Source organism: Phodopus roborovskii, unplaced genomic scaffold, assembly GCF_943737965.1.
Source record: "Phodopus roborovskii unplaced genomic scaffold, PHOROB, whole genome shotgun sequence".
Lineage (NCBI taxonomy): Eukaryota > Metazoa > Chordata > Mammalia > Rodentia > Cricetidae > Phodopus > Phodopus roborovskii.
Window position 1 is genome coordinate 9,150,210 of NW_026126563.1, and position 17,849 is coordinate 9,168,058.

At 45.4% G+C, this 17,849-nt stretch overlaps 1 protein-coding gene across 1 annotated transcript in view; it reads right to left on the reverse strand.

Annotated features, from left to right (window-relative positions):
- Positions 1 to 17,849, reverse strand: part of Epg5 (ectopic P-granules 5 autophagy tethering factor) — a 79,200-nt gene that overhangs the window by 33,833 nt on the left and 27,518 nt on the right. Inside the window, exons 15-25 of the mRNA XM_051202212.1 lie at positions 17,040 to 17,159; positions 16,224 to 16,483; positions 14,490 to 14,630; positions 13,756 to 13,900; positions 13,366 to 13,563; positions 12,561 to 12,671; positions 11,641 to 11,760; positions 9,676 to 9,842; positions 8,046 to 8,267; positions 5,788 to 5,911; positions 3,075 to 3,219 (exon numbers count right to left, since the gene is read on the reverse strand). Coding sequence (XP_051058169.1) covers positions 3,075 to 3,219; positions 5,788 to 5,911; positions 8,046 to 8,267; positions 9,676 to 9,842; positions 11,641 to 11,760; positions 12,561 to 12,671; positions 13,366 to 13,563; positions 13,756 to 13,900; positions 14,490 to 14,630; positions 16,224 to 16,483; positions 17,040 to 17,159 — 1,753 coding nt within the window. The remainder of the gene's footprint in view (positions 1 to 3,074; positions 3,220 to 5,787; positions 5,912 to 8,045; positions 8,268 to 9,675; positions 9,843 to 11,640; positions 11,761 to 12,560; positions 12,672 to 13,365; positions 13,564 to 13,755; positions 13,901 to 14,489; positions 14,631 to 16,223; positions 16,484 to 17,039; positions 17,160 to 17,849) is intronic.

The following is a 17,849-nucleotide window of genomic DNA, read 5'->3' on the forward strand; positions in this document are numbered from 1 at the left end:
TGCATGACATGCTAGTTGAACTTAAAGTTAGCATCTGCATAATGGATGGGACCCATTCAGAGGTGCACAGTTTAATACCACTACCCTGAAAAACTTCACAAACATATGGGAAGGGGATGGGCATTACAGAACAGAGCAGAAGAAAAATCTGAAAACCCATCAGTTTTTGAACAGGAAAGCTGGAAGTGTACGGAATGAAAACGCTCATAAAGTCCTGTACAGCCTACACTTACACAGTCAGATGGTGAGCATGACTTACTTATAAAACGACTTACAAAGTCCAAGTAAGCAGCAGCCCAGTGCTGTGAGAGGAAAATGAAGGTGATGGGACTGTACAGCTCTGCAGTGATCACACACAGTCTCAGACAGACCATCAAACTCAAATGTTCCTATTCCTAATGGAAAGCTCGTACAGATTCCCATTCCCCTCCCTCTACACCACAATACACACAAACCACCAAAAGTAAGTGGGGGACCCAAGAACACGGAGGCCAATGCCACCTCCCAATTCCTTTCACTGCGGCAGAAGAGGAAGGGAAAGGTCAAGGGAACGTCAAGTCAGTAAGTCGTCAACAAAAACTTCAGGGACCGCTGTAAATTTCCAATTTTGTTCCAGATGTAATAGTGAGTTTTCTATTCTTGTTGAAAAGTAAAAATAAAGTTAATAGCCGTGATTTTCATAAAGACATCTGTATTGTGTGCACCCCAAACAGATGGGATTAGCATTCCAAAAAGGTCACGTGCAGCACTGAGCTCACAGCTTGTAGTTTTCAGCTAAAACTACCATTCCTTGCACAGACTTGGTAAAGGTGGAGAGTTATTTGATTTGATAGGATTTGTGACAGTATAGGTTATGATGTAAAGAGAAAAACTAAGGGCTCTTTCAAACCCACTATAACATCATGAAAGAAAAATTAAGAATACCATATACTCATATATATTAGTAGTATTAGTATTATCTCTTGATTTAGAAACAGGATCTCACTATGTAGTCCTGGCTGGCCTGCAACTCACTATGTAGACCAGGCTAGCCTCAAACTCACAGAGATCTATCTCTGCCTCCCAAATGCTGGGGCTAAAAGCTAAAACCTCCACACCCAGCCAAAAGAATTTTTTTAAATATTTCACTGCTGTACATTTTATTTTTTGAAAAATTCTTTATTTAAATTTGAAACACTTGTGTTTTACATGTCAATCCTAGTTTGCTCACCCTCCCCTTCTCCCCTGTTCCCCCCACCAACCCCTATCCCATCCCCTTTCTGCTCCCCAGGGAGGGTGAGGCCTTCCATGGGGAGTCTTCAAAGTCTGTCATATCATTTGGAGCAGGGCCAAGGTCCTCCCCCATGGGTCTAAGCTGAGGGAGTACCCCTCTATGTGGGATGGGCTCCCAAAATCCATTCATATACTAGGGATAAATACTGATCCATTACTAGAGGCCCCATAGACTGCCCAGTCCTCTTACTAACACCCACATTCATGGGATCTGAGTCAGTCCTATGCTGGTTTCCTAGCTATCAGACTGGGGTCCATGAGCTCCCCCGTGTTCAGGTCAGCTGTCTCTGTGGGTTTCTCCAGCCTGGTCTTGACCCCTTTGCTCATCACTACTGCCTCTTTGTAACTGGATTCCAGGAGTTTGGCTCAGTGTTTAGCTGTGGGTGTCTGCTTCTGCTTCCATCAGCTACTAGATGAAGGCTCTAGGATGGCATATAAGGTAGACAGTTTATGCTGGAGAGGATATGGAGAAAGGGGTATGTAGTGAGATATTCACTCTGTCTGCATCTGTTGCACTGACCACGCCCATTGGGGTGGGGACAGGTGGGGATGTGACCTAGGAGAATTAACTCTGGGGTAGGGGACCCCAGAGCTCTCTCTTGCTTCCTGGATGGAGAAAGAGGGCATCCGGAGGCATCCTTGGGACTGGAACCTGCTGGCAATCATCTGTCTCTATTGCAAGTTATTTCTTCCAGAATAAACATCTATTCAGCCTATGTGTTTTCCCCGATCCTTATTTTTCCACGATAGGGGTACACTCTACCACTGCTGGTGGGAGTGCAAACTTATACAGCCACTTTGGAAATCAGTATGGTGGTTCCTCAGGAAAATGGGAATCAGTCTACCACAAGACCCAGCAATTCCACTTTTAGGCATATACCCAAAAGATGCACATCCATACAACAAGGACATCTGGAGCACTACCTGACCACTTAATGCTCTGTCTTTCTAGAAACATGGATGGTGAGGTGAGGCCTGTAGCCCTGGTACTGGGGAAGTGGGGGAAGGCAGAGGTCTCTCTGAGTTCTACCTGATCTACATAGCAAGCTGCAGGCCCTCCAGAGCTCCATAGTAAGACCGGGTCTCAACAAACAAACAAAAGAATCAACTGCATTTCCATTCCATAGTAAAGGTTTCAGATACAGGGTGAGAGTTATAAAAGGAAAAAAAAAATCAATTTCTGAATGTTAAAATTGTAAATCCAAAGTAACAACATTTAAAGTTTTTACACTTTAAAAACAGTTTTATAGTTAAAGTACATTTTTAGAGCAATGTAAAAGAACTGAACCATGAGACCTGATTTCCAGCTGCAGACAGATGTGTAGCTGAGTCTGGGCCAATGAGGAGTAGCCACAGAGTCTACGGGCAGCTTCATGAAACAATCCTTCTCCTTCTAGCTTACTGCAAGTGGCCGGCTTGACTGGGGGGTGGATGCCACTTAAGAACAGAGAGGAGGCTACAAGGTAAGGGAAGAGCCATGCTTGGAAGGCTCTTGGGTCATGGGGCTGTCCTACTGCTCTGAGCCAACTGCCTCCAAATCTCCTTCATGAGGGATAACCAATCACCACTCTGTGTGCCATTCAGGGTGCGGGTTCTGTCCCTCAGTGGTAGACAAGTAAACATGGAACTTCTTCCCCAGCAACTTGGAACGTAATTGTAATCTATTTTTACTGATTTTTTTTCCAAGCCCGGAACCCTTGACAAACATGCTCATTGGAGAGATAAAGTGTGGGGACATTAACCCTTAAAGGCTCTGACTCAAACTTTCTGTCTTTCCAAGGGGCTGATGCCACAGGACTCACCCAGCAAGGGATCCGTGAAATCCAACTGTGCTGAAGAGCTACAGGACAGCGAATGCGACTCAAGCTTGGCCTGTGTCCACTGACCGACAGTCTCCTGGAACTCATGGTGTATGCGTTCCATATTCAGATACTCCATCCACAGGTCCTGGAGTGCAACCAAAGCACTTGAACTCTGGTAGATGACTCACGTTCACACATACAACTATGAATTCACCTCAGTGAGCTCTCAGTTCCAGTGAGGTAATCCACTAGGCTTCCAACATTAGCATGAGCTGCACTGCAAATGACCACCAACAAGCTAGCAGCAGTCACAAAACGTTCGCTTACATTCCATGATTAGGAAAAAACTGCTGCACAGCCCCATTACATGCATGTTACTCGTAAACACACACACATAAAACATACAAGGAAAACAGAGCATTTTAGAAGTAAAACAGGTACTAGCTTGCAGCAGTTAAGAATGCATGCTGTTCATGCAGAGGACCTGAGCTCAGTTCCCAGCACTCATGTTAGACAGCTCACGGCCGCCTGCAAATCCAGCTCTGGGGGAACCAGAACTTCTGGCCTCAGTGGGCAGCTGCATGCATGTGCACATACCCTCCCACGGAAACACAGACACACACACGCTGACACACAATTAAACTGAATTTAAATTTAAAATGTTTAAGAAGAAATGAAGACACTGAAGCTGGGCAAGGCAGCTCATGCCTGTGATCTCAGTTCTCAGGAATCTAGGAGGATTGCTGCAAATTCAAGGCCTCTGGTCCATATAGTGAGTGACAGTTCACCCGAGCTACACAGCAGGATGGTGAATGACTTAATGAATGACAAATTAATCTGGATTAGACTAAACAAGATTAAATGAGCCACTTGACATGGGGCTAGGACATGAATTCAGGTTCTCTGCAAGAGCCGTTTGGGCTGCTAACCACTGAGTTATTTCTCTAGCCCACAAGGCTACCATTTTTAAAGCATCGTGTTTCTACTATTTGCAAAGGCTTGGGTAAAGATTTAGAACGCAGAACACAAGGAAGACATGAGTGAGGGGCAGCACTCGACTCACCGTCCCTGCCCCTCCAGCCTCTTACTGCCAGGCTACTTTCATGGCTAACACATTCGTGCTCAGGGTTGCGGCACCTTTAATCCGTTTCCGAATCTAAACCTTCTACTACCATTAAGCCCACTTTCTCTTCCAGGCCCATTCCTGAATTCTTCATCTCTTGCCTCGCTCCAGGCTGCCTCCCTAACAGAGCTCTCGCTTGAAGGTTACAGGTTTTCCCTCTTCTTACATTCTTTTCTTGGTAAATAGCTCCTCCAGGTAGCCCAGGTAGGGGCTGGGAGGACTATGCGTCCTTATATAGGCCATCAGCTCAAATCCCCTGCTCCAGGGCTCAAGTGAGACTGCTCAGTGGGTTAGTGCACTAACTGATGTCATGGTTTCCAGCACCTCCATCAGGTAGCTCTCAACCGCCCAGACTCCAGTTCCAAGGGGTCTGATATCCTGTGACCCCTGAGGGCACCTGCACACACATGGCACCCTTAAACTCACTGAGGCATAAGCACACACATGCGCGCGCACACACACACACACACACGCGCACACACACACACACAGTAAATAATAAATAACTTTTTACTCCATTTACTTAACCACTATCCTACTTCTCTTTGGAAAGGTGCGTGTGGCCCTTAATGGCTTCCTCCTTGCTGGCATCTGTGGTTCTGCCTGTCCTGCTCAGCTGCTTCTCCCTCGCCAACCACTGTGGACATGTGGTGGCTTAGCATGGATCAGTCTTTCATCACTTAACACCTTCTCATGTCTCCCCTCCAAACCTCGCCAAGCTCCCCCGTCCTTCAGAGCCCGGCTCACAAACTCCCCCTTCAGGCTGGGTCTCAATGGCTTCCCCGAGAACACTGCAGTTTACTCCGAGCCTTGACACACATGTGCCCTCTCCAACCCTCCCTTGACAGGCAGGGACTAAGATTCTTTTAGCACCTCTGCCATTAATGGCCTGCCACTCGATAAATACTGGTGTAAGAAAGAGAAGGATAAAGGGAGGAAAGAAAGACAAACACACCTACTGAAGATGAAATTCTATGTACGGTGTGGAAACAGACACGTTTGAGGAACCAAATGAAAGTTTCCCAAGTCTTAGGAGCTACAAAACTGGATAGCCAGTGTAGGACCTGGTCAGCAGCCGCCAGAATTGCACCCTAGATAAAAGACCCTGAGAAAGGTTCCTTCCTACTTTCCTGCCTCCTCCCAGGCACGCTTCAGAGACCAGAGAAAACTGGGAGTGGGAGTTAGGGCCAGAAGGAAAGCCTATCAGGACACACAGGAAGTAGACCCAAGCAGCTCCAGGACAATCAGAACTAGACACTGACAAGGAAGCCTCTCCATCACCTCCTGAGCTGACCTATGACCCATGCCATAGATGAGCCTAGAATTCATTTCTGTGCTTCTGATGTAGAGATGGTTGGTCACAACTCAAATAAGACAAAGGCTGTGTTCCTCAGGTCAGCTCCAGGCCTTCAGGTGAGGCCATTACAGAGCTGTTAAAAGGTTCATATATACAGTGACAACGCCTACCAAAATGACTGTGTGTGACCACCATTCTGTATCAGGAACAGTTTTACTGCTGGGTGATTATTGTCAGTTCAATTTATATTTAGAAATGCAAAAATAAAGAAGTTGTTGTTGTCGTGGTTTTACCTGCTGATTCTGCATCACTTTTGCTAGCCTGTGGGTATCATAATGCTTCGGTAAAGAAGGAATATAGGTATCTCCTTTCTGAAAATTTTCATCTTCTAGCCATAATATATATACATCGAAGAGCCTAAAAGATAAAAACACAATTACATAAAAATGTAACAGTGAAGTTTCTTGTATTACTAAGAACTCTGGCATCACATGCAAGAGTACAGAAAGGCTTCCATGAAGAAATGTGTCTAGCAGCCACTGATTTTCCTAAGAAACTCACATTGGGAGACTGAGACGCCATTAAAACAGGATCCGGCGTATGCGAAAGTTGTGCAAGAAACTCTGAAAGTGTGCTGTGGATGAAGGAGTAAATGCAGGCATGCCTGGAGGAGTACTTATACCACAGCCTGGGATCTGAACTCGGAGCTTTGCTATCCTGGGCGAGTCAGGCACTACCAGCCTTAATACTTGGAAAATACCAAAGCTAGTTTCTATCCAAATGTAGGCACTTGCCAACCTAACAGCAATGGCCACTCCTGCCTCAAGGAAACCATAAATAAAACTGTGGATGTGAGGACCTTGCTCTCATTAAAAAGGGATATTTTTTAAAAGTCATTCTTACAAAGCATGTCTTTATTTTTAAATATATTTTAACAGTTTGTTTATGTTTTGCTTTTCCAAAGAACAGAGCCATCTATCAGCTAAGGCCACTGGTATCCAAGGCATTGTTTGAAAAACAGCATGGAAAAGTGGTTGGCAGACACAGAAGACCAAAGTCAGCCCGGGGTAGCTCTGGCCAACCAAGTGGAAAACTACCTCCTTTGCAAGCAGGACAGCGCCAAGGAAGAGAGCTACAGACAAGGCTGCCATAAGCTAGATTTCTCTTCCCGCTCCCGACTCGGGAAGATGGGTGCTGTCTGAACACCCACAGAGGCACTGAAGAGAGGGAGTATCAGACTCCTGAAATGTTCCAAGAGAAAACCTTTTAATAAAATTGGTTAAAAAAAAAAAGGGGGGGGGGTCTCGGGATAAGAAAATGGGGTCAAGATCAGGCTACAGAAACCCACAGAAACAGCTGACCTGAACAGGGGGAGCTCATGGACCCCAGACTGAGAGCTGGAAAACCAGCATTGGACCGACTCAGACCCCCCTAAACATGGGTCTCAGTTAGAAGGCCTGGGCAGTCTAAGGGACCTCAGACAGTGGAACCAGGATGTATCCCTGGTGCACAAAAGGACTTTGGGAGCACATTCCCCATGAAGGGATACTCCCTTAACCTAGAGACAGGAGGGAGGGCCTAGTCCCTACTCCAAACGACTTGACAGATTTTGATGATCCCTCCTGGAAGGCATCACCCTCCCTGTGGAGTCGGGGTGGGGTGGGGGGAGAGAATGGGGGAATGGGAAGGGGTCGGGGGTTATGGAAGGGAGGGAGGGAGAGGGAACTGGGATCGACATGTAAAATAAGGGAAATATATATATATATGCATATATATATATATATATATACATACATACATACATATATATCACATACAAAAAAAAAAAAAAAAGGACTCGGGTGAGGGTCTTTTAACCACTCAAGATAAGGACTGAGGGCAAACCCTGAGGGCCCCAGGTCAAAGCAAGCCTGAGACATGACTTTCCCCACTCACTAAGTGTTCTGCAATCAAAGACAATGCCTTGTAGCCATGTTTATGAGGTCTTGCTCCTAGACAACCATTTGGACTAAGTTAAATGTACAGGCAGAAGCCACATTAACCAACTGTGGCTCACTCTGAAATTCCAAACACTTGGAGATAGGCCAATCTATGCCTAAATTATTAGGCCCCTGGACCCTGTCAAGGATCTCAGAGATAAAGAGTCCTGCCATGGTCATCTCTTCCCTTTAACAGCTATTTAAAAGGTTCTGGTAGCTACATGCCTGCCATGATCAATTAGTTTTGGCTTACTTCTATTTTCACCTAAGAGAGAGAAGGGCTGAGCCAGGGAGTTGGCCCAGTCTGTAAAGTACTGAGGACTTGAGTTTAGATTTTCATTGACCAAGTAAAGCAAACCAACAAAGAGAAGGTTACCAGCCCTCTGAGTTATCATTCACACTCCAACACTCAACAAAGCTATATCCACACAGCTGACTGACTTCTCATGAGAAACATCTCCAGGTATGAGTCAGTGTCAAAGCCACCTCCCAAATACAATCTAACAATTTCAGAGTAACATCGGAGCTCTGTATCAAAGCTAAACACAAGTACCAGCATTCAGACGCCTTACCTCACTAGCTCCCTGTGCAGCTCTGGAGAAGTCAGATAACCAGGGGTACCAGCCTGCCTCTCTGCTGTCCCTTCACTGCCCTCTGCTGGAACACGGAGAGCCTTGCTTGCAGTATAGTGGAAGTCAGCCACCTCAGTCAGGCGTCTCTTCATGTCTTTCAACAGACTGATATGCGAGGGACTTTGGAAAAACCTTCTTCCAATACAACCATCTACGGGTAACCTTAAAAAAAATAAGGAGAGCCTATAACCTTTGAGCATAAAATGTTCTTAGAGGCATAAGAGCAGTCAGTCAGCAAGTTAGCTTGCCATACCTCAAAAATCTATTCTGAGGATACAGAGGGTGTATACAGGGTTCCTCTCAGCTTAGTCCATTCCCATGGTTCTACTTATCCATGGTCAACCGTGGTACAAACAAAAAATTCCAGAAATGAGCAATATGCGCTTAGTTTTACTTTTTATTCCATTTAGTGTGTGTGTGTGTGTGTGTGTGTGTGTATGTGTGTGTGTGTGTCTTTGTGTATGTGTGTGTGGGGCGCGCACATGTGTGTGTGTCTAAGTACAGGAGGTGCACACACACCATGTCATTAGTGTACAAGTCAGAGGACAGCTTTTAGGAGTTGGCCTTTCTATTTCCACTATGAGTTTCTGGAATCAAACTCGGGTTATCAGGCTTGCATGGCAGGCACTGTCATCCACTGAGCCATCTTGCCAGACCTAGTAATGTATGTTTCAACCAACTTTTATGATAGAATACTGCTACAATGAACTTTCTTTGGCAGCACATATATTAAATTAATATATTGTTAAATTGTTTATCAAATTGCTAGTTATGCTGTTTATCTTCACTAAGCCTAATTTATACACTGAACTTTATCATGTTTTTATGCAGAGTACATAGAGTTTGGTACCAGTTGAGACTTTAGATATCCACAGGGCATCTTGGAATGTGTCTACCTAGCGATAAGGGAGAACTACCACAGAAAGTGGCTGTGGAGAACTACCACAGAAAGTGGCCGTGGAGAACTACCACAGAAAGTGGCCGTGGAAAACTACCACAGGAAAGTGGCCGTGGAGAACTACCACAGGAAAGTGGCCGTGGAAAGAGTGAAATACTACAAAGCCAGGGTGTTGGTGTCTATGAAGAACTCAAAATCTAACAGAAAATAAAGAGAACCAAATGTCTACCTTTTTATGTTTCAAAGGCATGAAGGAAGGGGATGGAGCTAGGAACTAACCAGGAGCCGCAGTGCTTGGTACCAGTGGACAGTCTGGGCAGGCCAGATTACCTTGTTATTCAGTAAAACCATGCAATATCACACATGACTACTTTTCATAAGGTCCCCTTGCAGGCCTCAGGGAGGTCACATATGTAGCCTCAGTTGGGAGCGTCTTTTATACCTATGCACCTCGAGGGATTCTCTGCTGAGCCTTGCCAGCAGGTGCTGTCTTGGACATGTTAGGAATAGATGAGGGTAAAGAGAAGTTGCCACAAGATACCCCAAACTCCATTAAGATCAAGTCTAATAAGTACTGACACAGACAGAATTCTAGCTATGGCCCTAACTCATACTCCACAGCATACCGACTCAGAAGTAGACAGGAACTTACTACACTACTGGGTACCATACCCGTATTGTGGTCCTGGGCGATGAAGATACAGGAGGAAGAACTTCTGCCAGATGAGTGGCAGAAGAGGATGGTCAGAAGGTGTGGCCAGAGCCTGGTGGGCCCAGCGATAGATCATCATCCTCTGTAGGGATGGGACGATGGGCAGTTTCAGCTGAGCCTGGGCTTTCTACAAGAGAACTAAGCGTTAGCAATCCCCAAACAAGCAAAACAAAACAAACAAACCCACTATGCTCTAAAGTTAAACATTCTGCTTTCACTTCAGTAAGAAAAGGTCATTAAAACATTCTCCAGCCCTACAGACTACAGCCAGGATTTCTGAATCTTCTTTGAATCCCCCATGACAGCGCCCCTTACCAGCAGGAAGTAGTTTGGAAAGAACGACGCCCAAATTCCCAAATATTGTGTATAAATGTTTGTTTTCATTTAATTGGACTTTGTTATATAAAATAAAATAAAATAAAATAAAATAAAAAAACATTCTCCAAGCCCACTAGCTGACAGTTTAACCTCTTTGGCAGGGAGACATGGGGCCCAGTTTTCTACTGTGAAAATGTGTCAAAGACCCCAGAATCAAAATCCACCTCAAGAGTCACCTAAAGCACATGACAGAGCTCAGCTGAGAGCATTTGTTCAGCATGCTGGAGGCTCTGCGCTCAATCTCAGCACTGTAGTAAACCGACACATACGAGGAGGAGGATCAGAACTGCAAAGGTCATCAGAACTGCAAAGGTCATCTTCAACTACATCATAAATTAGAGAAAAGTCTGGAAATACCTGAGCCCCTGTCTCAAACAAACGGAAAAAACAAATTCTAAAACTAGCCTCATATCCATTTCTGAAATTCTTTTGCATATAAAATATTACGCTATCTTCCAGTCATGACATTGTTGAACCCACATTAGCTATAACCGCACACAATCTGCGTAACACTGGGTCCAACAATACCCTGTCATGGAGGGAGGAGAGGCTCAGAAGGCCCACCCTCCCTGTGGATGGAGGGGAGAGAGAAACCTAGTGTGTGTGTGGGGGGGGGGGGTCTTCAGTTGAACAGCCACTGGCAAGGCACCATGCTCCTGTAAGTAATCCTGATAAAGACTCATTGGATCGCAGGGAGGAAAAGGGACGGTAAACGGAAATAAATCAGCCAGGAAGCAGAAGGGTCAGCAGGAGAAGAGAATGGGAGTAATGGAAGAAATACTATCAAAATACAAAATACAGACGAGAGGTCCATTATGATCACTAGTATATGCTAACAAAAACTTAAATATAATTTAACTTCATAGAGCAGTCAAATGTTAGAGAAACCAAAAATGAATTTGTCAAATTTTATCAATCTTGAAAAATGTAGATTTTGGGAGTTGTTTTTTGTTTTGTTTTGTTTCAAGATAGGGTTTTTCTGTGTAGCCCCAGCTGTCCGGAAACTCACTCTGTAGACCAGTCTGGCCTCAAACTCAAGAAACCCACCTGCCACTGCCTCCCAAGTGCTGGGGTTAAAGTGCACCACCACTGCCCTGCTGAAAAATCTAGATTTCTATAGGGCTTTTAGCAACTGAAGATCCCTTGACAGGCCCTGAAACCTGAAAGCAAAGCCTCCACTATGGTCCTTAGCAGACTTCTAGTCTAAAGTCTTATTAGCCCAGCCTATTTCACATACTGGAGCTTTTCATAGAAGTTCCTCTTTCCAACCCAGGCTCAGAGACTCAAAATGTCTGAAGTGAGCACCGGAAATCTGATTGTTAACAAGGTCCAACGAGGGATCTGGGATGCACTTGGGACACAAGGGCAAGCACTTCACTGCAACCGCAATCCCCTACATCCGGACTAGGAAGACACTCCTCCATGACGGGTGGGCACTGGGGGAAGCCGCACAGCACTGGGTCCCACAGGATTTTAACTGACGAACGGAGGAGTTAACAGGCTGCAGTGAACGGCTCTGGCAACTCAAACGCAGACGCATACTGTACCTTTAGAGCTTGATCAGGGGTGAAAGCATTCATAACCAACTCCCCTTCGACAACTCTTCGGAGCTGAGAATCCTCTTCAAAGATGGATTCCATGTTCAGCACAGTCCACGCAAACCAAACCTACAGCACCAAGCAAAGGGGAGAGGAAAGAGGTGACTAATCCAAGCTGACAGACAGACCCCGCTCACGAGCGTAAGTCGTCTTCAGACTGCAGGTATGGCTCGGTGTACAGCATTTGCCTAGCATGTGCAAGTGCCTCGATTTGATCTGTATGTAGCACTGCAGAACACACATGTGCAGATGTCAAGCAGCACATGTGGAGCTTCTAAACTTCCTATGTACTTAACATGTGTCTATGTTCTTTTCTCATGTACACAATTAGACAAAACAAGTAACTGGAAAATGCTAAATTCTTCTGGGGGTAAAATGATGAGGACTGCATTTGGGGGTGGAGTGCCATAAAAGAGGATGTTCTAGAGATGGGTAGGAAAGATGGCCAGCCCCTCCGAGTCTCAGTGAGGCAGAAAAGCAGAAGTGGAGAGGTGGCCATCAGCCCATGGAGCAGAGAGGAACTGGTGTCAACTCAGTCCCAGGAAGACCAGGCTAACAGACTGAAGGAGGTCACCACTGGCTGAAGGGGTGACACAGGTGTGACCTTAGATCGCAGTAATGATGAAATGCTGCTGCTGCTAAGGCCACACACAGAGAGCGCTGGCTAAGTCTGTCCTGAGTGATCTGCATACAGCTTCAGTTAAGACGGAGATACAAGCAAGCAGCCCAAGGCACAGAGCCAGCAATGGCAGAACCACCCTGAAACGTGGGCCACCTACCCCCTAACACCCACGCTCGATCTCTCTCCACTCAGCCCAGCCCCATCCTCAGTAAGGATGTTAACAAATGGTCCTCAGTAGGCTCCATACCTGCGTGGACATGGACAAGCCCTCCACGAAGGAAGGCGTGATGTTGCCTGCCACAATCCAGCTCACCAAGGAAGAGATCAGACTCCGGTCACAGTGGTAACCCAAAGCGTTCTGCATGGGGGAAGAAGAGCAACAGAGTCTTGGAAACCCTATCCCTGACTCTTCCAAGCGTATTAGCAGTTCCCTACACATTGGAAGAGACACCAGAACACAGTTCCAAGTGTTTCATTCAGAATTTGGTTTCTATGTTTACCAGGGAATTCACCTGTGATTTTCTTCCTTTGTTGTCTCCTTAACTGCTTTTACTATCAGAGTGACACCAGCTTTTTATTTTGTGGAACTGTCTGGAGGGCATTACAGTTAGCTCTTTAAAGGGTTGGGAGAGTTGAGCAATGACCCAGTCATGAGCAAAGCACATGATATACGTGTTATGGAAATATTCTCCTGAATGCCATGACAGGTTTCAAGAATGGGACTGTCAGCTGCAGCAGAGACTGTCGGCTGCAGCCTTCCCAGAGTGCACCACGGGAACTGTAATGACGTCAGCTGCAGTATTCCCTGGGCGCGGCGCATGACACGACATAATGAGCATCACCGACTGCCCTGCCTGGTGTACTCTCTGTGCATTCCCTGGAATCTGTCCCAGTAGACAGACTATGGCTACTGAGATGGGACAACATTAAGGTGTAATTTATAATTTTTTTTAAAAATGAGCTGCCACAGATTATTACCAGGAATTGTATAATTGGCAGACTCTTTTGCAGCTAGGATCTATCCAACGGCTGCGGCGTGTTTTCTTAGTTACCTTGTGCTGTTGGTAGAGCAGCTTCTGCACACAGTCTTCCTGCATCATGTGAAAAGCTGTTTTGCACACGTGGTCCATGAGGAAGAGAATGGGCTGTTCTCGGTACCACAGATGCTGGCTTATGAGAGCCTGGACCCAGAACTCCAGCACAGCCACAGGACCCACCTCATTAGGCTGTGTGCTCACACATATGTGCGCCTGTGAAGAAGTGATGTGGAAGGTTAGCAACCTCCCCCTCCCACTGTTAGTTAAACATGTAAATGCTATCTACTTCCACCACAGCCCAGCTCTAACAGCCTTCCCATTCCTGGAGACAGGAAACCTGGAGACAGGAGCTAACACCACAGTCCTGTGGGAAGAGGATGCGCTAAGGGATTTGTGAGCCCTGACCTGGATCATGCTGTTCAGAAGCTTCACGTTGTCCCCATGGCTGGTTCCTGTCAGATGCTGCGCCACCTTGTGGGTGACCTGCTGCGTGACCCCCTGAGGAACACCACTGTCCAAGTGTAGGAAGAGGAGAAGGTTGGACATAAACCTGTGGGACACAAAGGACCACACCCTTTACCTTCCAACCAGGCAGAGTTGAGAGCAGCTCTGAGTGGGGCTTCTTTGTTAGCTTTGTTTTTCTCTGGCTGTTTTGAGACAGGGTCTCGTGGAGCCCAGCCAGCCTCTAACTTGTTATTTGGCTGACACTGCCCTTGAACTCCAGACCCAAAATGCTGAGATTCTAGGCGTGGACCACTACAGCAACTTTAGGCAGTGGGTAGGTGGTGCTGAGGGATGGACAGAGAGCTGTAATCATGCTAGACAAGTGCTCTACCACTGAATAATGTACCCAGAGCTCTTCTCCTTACCTGAAGATAATTGCTTATTAGGAAATAGGAAAATGGTAAACTGGCTCCATTTTTAGACCACAGTGCTATTTAGGGATTCTGATAAATCTTCAAGGATTTCAGAAGAATAAAGTCTTCATATTTAATGTGGGTTACAAGGAATATCTCTCTCTATGACACTGTAATGAACACACCCAATGAAACAAAAAAACATTCCCTTTTAATTTACCCTAGAAACCAGAAGCATCATTCCTACTTGCTGGGGTGTTTCTGTCAGCAGAATATACTCACTGCTCATTCTTCAGTAGGTAATACTGGCAAGGGTAGAACATGGGTAGAATCTTATCTAGGACATGGACCACTGCTCTCAAATGCCTTGACTGGACCAGAATTCCCAACAGCGGGATACCTTCTGAACAGAACTTCTCGATGCTGCAGACAAATAAAGGGGAGTGAGTAGCTCATTCATAAAGCTGTGTCCCTCCAATGGAATACAAGCTTACAAGACCCGGATGACCTCAGTCCTCTAAAGTTTTTATGACAAACCTACAACAGAATTACCACAATCATAACTCAGAAATACAAAGAGGTCTTAAAATCTCATCTATGGCTTTGTCTCACAGATGCTCAGAATACAGGAGCAGCAGAACCTAGTGGGTTCTCCCTGCCTTCCTTATTCTGTACCTCCCTGTGCTGCCTTAACTCTAGGAGGGAAAAACTCCAAAAAATTAAAGTGAATAGTGCAAACGCCACCATGTATGAGGTACTTACAATAATAACAAAAATACAAAATTATGTATATGTATGTACATACGTACTTTGGAGCTTATATAAATATAACCTCTAAAAAGGAAACGTATTGAACAGAATAAAAGGCTGGAGTGGTTAAAAGCATATATCATGTACGTTTCTTCCAGAAGGACAATTCCCCACAGCCACTCCAGGCTGTATCCACCTTCAGGGCATCCACAGACTCTAGCCTACAGCTATCCACACACATTATGGCATACACATACACAGTCATATGATTCATTAATTATATAAATCTTAAGGAATATACTTTAAAAGCAGTGTTTTAGCATGATCACAACCCTGGGTGACTTTCTGACTATTGTTCCTTGTATTCCCCATAATGTTGTATTTGTGTACATCTAAGTCTTGCCTACTGTACCCGAGCCCAGCCCGTAAGACTATTCTAAGTTACTTCTCTTCTATTCACATACTGTGGCTATGGAACAAATTCCAAAGGGAAACACTTATTCTCTGTATCACTGCCATCCGTTATCAGTATGTCCAGAAAGAACCCAGCAATGAATAAGAACCACAGTCCCAGAATGGATACAGCATCCAGGGAAATCACGAAACAAGTTTAGGAAACTATAGTCAAAGAATCAACAAGCCAGACACTGTTCTGAGTATGCACTGAGTATGTGACTAACACACGCTTTATACTACCAGTCAACACAATGACTTCCACATGAGAGGTGAGGGACCTGAGCTTTAGGAAACTATTGTAGCACTGGAGCTCCGGGAACAATGTAATGAGTGCAACCCTGACCCTAAAGAGCCACCCCTCCTTCTCTAGATCAACCGTCCTTCTCCCCCGCTCTCCACTTTATCCTACTACACATCCATCACCTCTGCTCCATAGGAACCTTCGGCTTCAGTTAAAGTATTTCTTCATTTTCCTTATCTCCCTTCCTCCCCATCTGATAGGTACACCTTCCTGCATCCATCCATCCTACCCCCATTTATTGACTATCTACTGTGTACAAGTTCTGTAGACCACCAGGGAACAAGAAAAGTCCCCACCGTCTACAAGGAAGCTTTAGATGTGTTAAAACTATCTATTTGTTTTGGCAAATGAACAGGAATGAATTTGGGCACTATTTCTCCCTTTACAACAGGCTCATTATTTGACCCTAAGTAACTTCCTATGGGTTTAATGAGGGCATCATGACTGGGATGTGAAAATATGAGATTCTAGAACTCCTACCATTAAGGTATCCCGGATGTTCAACATACCTGTGGCCAACAACTGTCACAGCCAGGGCAAGATAGCAGCCAATGGGCATGCCTGATTTCACAGCCTTCAAGAGAGGGTGGAACATGGGTGACTCTGTCATGTCAGGTACTGTGCTGGAGAAGGGAACAACTGGACAATTCTGCTGTGCTCCAAAATCATTCTTGTGTAATTTTAACCTCAAGATCAAATTCCAGACCCATTGGTTAAATGAGGTCTCAGGGGTCTCTCCATACCGAACAATACTGGCCAGATAGGAAACCTAAAACAGGCGTTCATTTTAAACAATGTTAGTCATGTAGAAATTAAACAGTAACTTCATTTCCCACTTCTGTGTGTGGCCCACAGTGCCCCAGAAGGGTAGGCACTGCCTCCTCTCCTTCAACTGACATCTGCTGCACTGAACCAAAGCATGTCCCACTCGCAACTCCCCTCTCCACGGACTGCTTTGTGACCCTAATCGCAGCTCAAGCAGTACACTATGAAGGCTGACACTCAAGACCACAGTGCTAGTAAACACATCCCACAAGTCAGTCAGGGGCCTCACTGACAGCCTTTGGCAGTTTAGTAGTATAAAAATATCAAGCCACCGATAATTTAACTACCAACCTGCAAAGGTTGAAAAAAATGTCACCCAATTCTACTGAGTTGTACATGCAAGCTCCAGCACATCCCTAAAGCTCAACCCAAATTCTCAATGACTAATGGCCACAAAAAGATTATTCTTGCCATATGTGGTGGGACAGGTCTTTTGTCCCAGAATTGGGGAGGCAAAGCCAGGCAGATCTCTCTGAGCTCGAGACCACGAAGATGAGTACCTGTTTCATACTTTCAGAAAGCAGCCCAGCATAGGGCTTCTGGGAGAGGTGCTTCTGATAAGCCTCGAGAACCAGTAAGGCTACTTCAGTATGCAGTGCTTGATCCAAATGGAGGATACCCTTTTAAAAACAAACAAAATTACAACTACACTATTCTGCCAACAAAGGCAGAACAATAAAACAGGACATTTGATTCAGAAGATAAATGCTTCACTTCAAAGTGAAATTATATATTGACAACAGAGGAAGACCTTCAACTCTAAAGAACAAATATACTGTCTGAAACTCAGTCACCCCCAAGACTCCCACCCCACCCTAGATTATAGGTTAAGAACATTGCCACCTATCAAACAAATGCTTGTTATCAATCACATGGGAAAGTATGTAATACATCAAGTCTACGTTCCTGTTTGTTGTCTCATCATTGGTGAAAATACCACACTCAGAAGCAAGGGTAAATACTGTCTTACAGAGCTGAAGTTACCTATAGTATCCCAAACAGTCCTTTTGCAGTTTTCAAAAGCTCCATTCCCTAGTCCTTTCCTTTCACAGGGGCTGACCCATGACTCTAACAAAGGAGGGAGGAGACACAGGGGGGGGGGATCTGAAGACATCTGGGAAATGGGAGGCTACGGTGCTCCATTTGCAAGCTGGAGAATGTGAAGTCAGAGAAACACCCCTGTGCCTTTCATCCACCAGTCCTTCAGTGAGAGAAGGCCCAGATGAACCCCAGAGACACCAGAGAGGCCCTCTGGCTTCATCATCCCCTTCTGTGCACTATGCCATGAGTGCACACCACACAAGACGACA